General features: G+C 73.6%; 1 protein-coding gene across 1 annotated transcript in view; it reads right to left on the reverse strand.

Moving 5' to 3' along the window:
• Window positions 1–86: 86 nt before the first annotated feature.
• H696_06268 (hypothetical protein) overlaps window positions 87–542 on the reverse strand; it is a gene marked incomplete at its 5' end in the record, with an annotated part of 9610 nt that continues 9154 nt past the window's right edge. The window contains 2 exons of the mRNA XM_009500011.1: window positions 87–335; window positions 433–482. Of these exons, the coding sequence (XP_009498286.1) occupies window positions 115–335; window positions 433–482 (271 nt within the window). The 3' untranslated portion in view covers window positions 87–114. The remainder of the gene's footprint in view (window positions 336–432; window positions 483–542) is intronic.

Below are 542 nucleotides of genomic sequence, written 5' to 3' on the forward strand. Positions count from 1 at the left end.
CCCCCCCCCACGGCCCAGGCCCGGGCCACGCACATGGACAAACCAGCGACGGGGGCGGCCAGGCCGTAGCGCGACACATGCGAACCGAGAGAGGGGGGGGCTTTATCTTTCCCTTCACAGGCGCCAGCCGCCCGGCGCGCTGAGGGCCAGCATTGCGACCTTCTGCCGAAGGGAGACGGCCAGCGGCCGTGCGGCCGGGTCGCCCCCCCAGGCCGCCTGCAGCAGGTCCACCAGGGCGTGGTGCTGGGCATCGTCCGCGCCCTGGACCGCAGCCGGCTGCACATCGGGCCGGGTGCCGGCCGCCACGGCCTGCGCGATTTCCTCGAAGTTGAGGCCTTTTGTTCCCCGGCGAGGGGTCAGTCAAGCGGCCAGGGCGTGACAGGCCCCCGGCAGCGGCGTGGCGGCCCGGGCGAGAAGGGGCAGGTGACGCACCGTCCCAGGGGGTGCCCCGGTGGAGGCACTCCCACAGCATGATGGCCGCGCTGTAGATGTCCGCCGGGAGGTAGTGGTCCCGGTCGAGCGGGCGCTTCCGGTGGAAGGCG

This window comes from Fonticula alba (genome assembly GCF_000388065.1).
Source record: "Fonticula alba strain ATCC 38817 unplaced genomic scaffold supercont2.46, whole genome shotgun sequence".
Lineage (NCBI taxonomy): Eukaryota > Rotosphaerida > Fonticulaceae > Fonticula > Fonticula alba.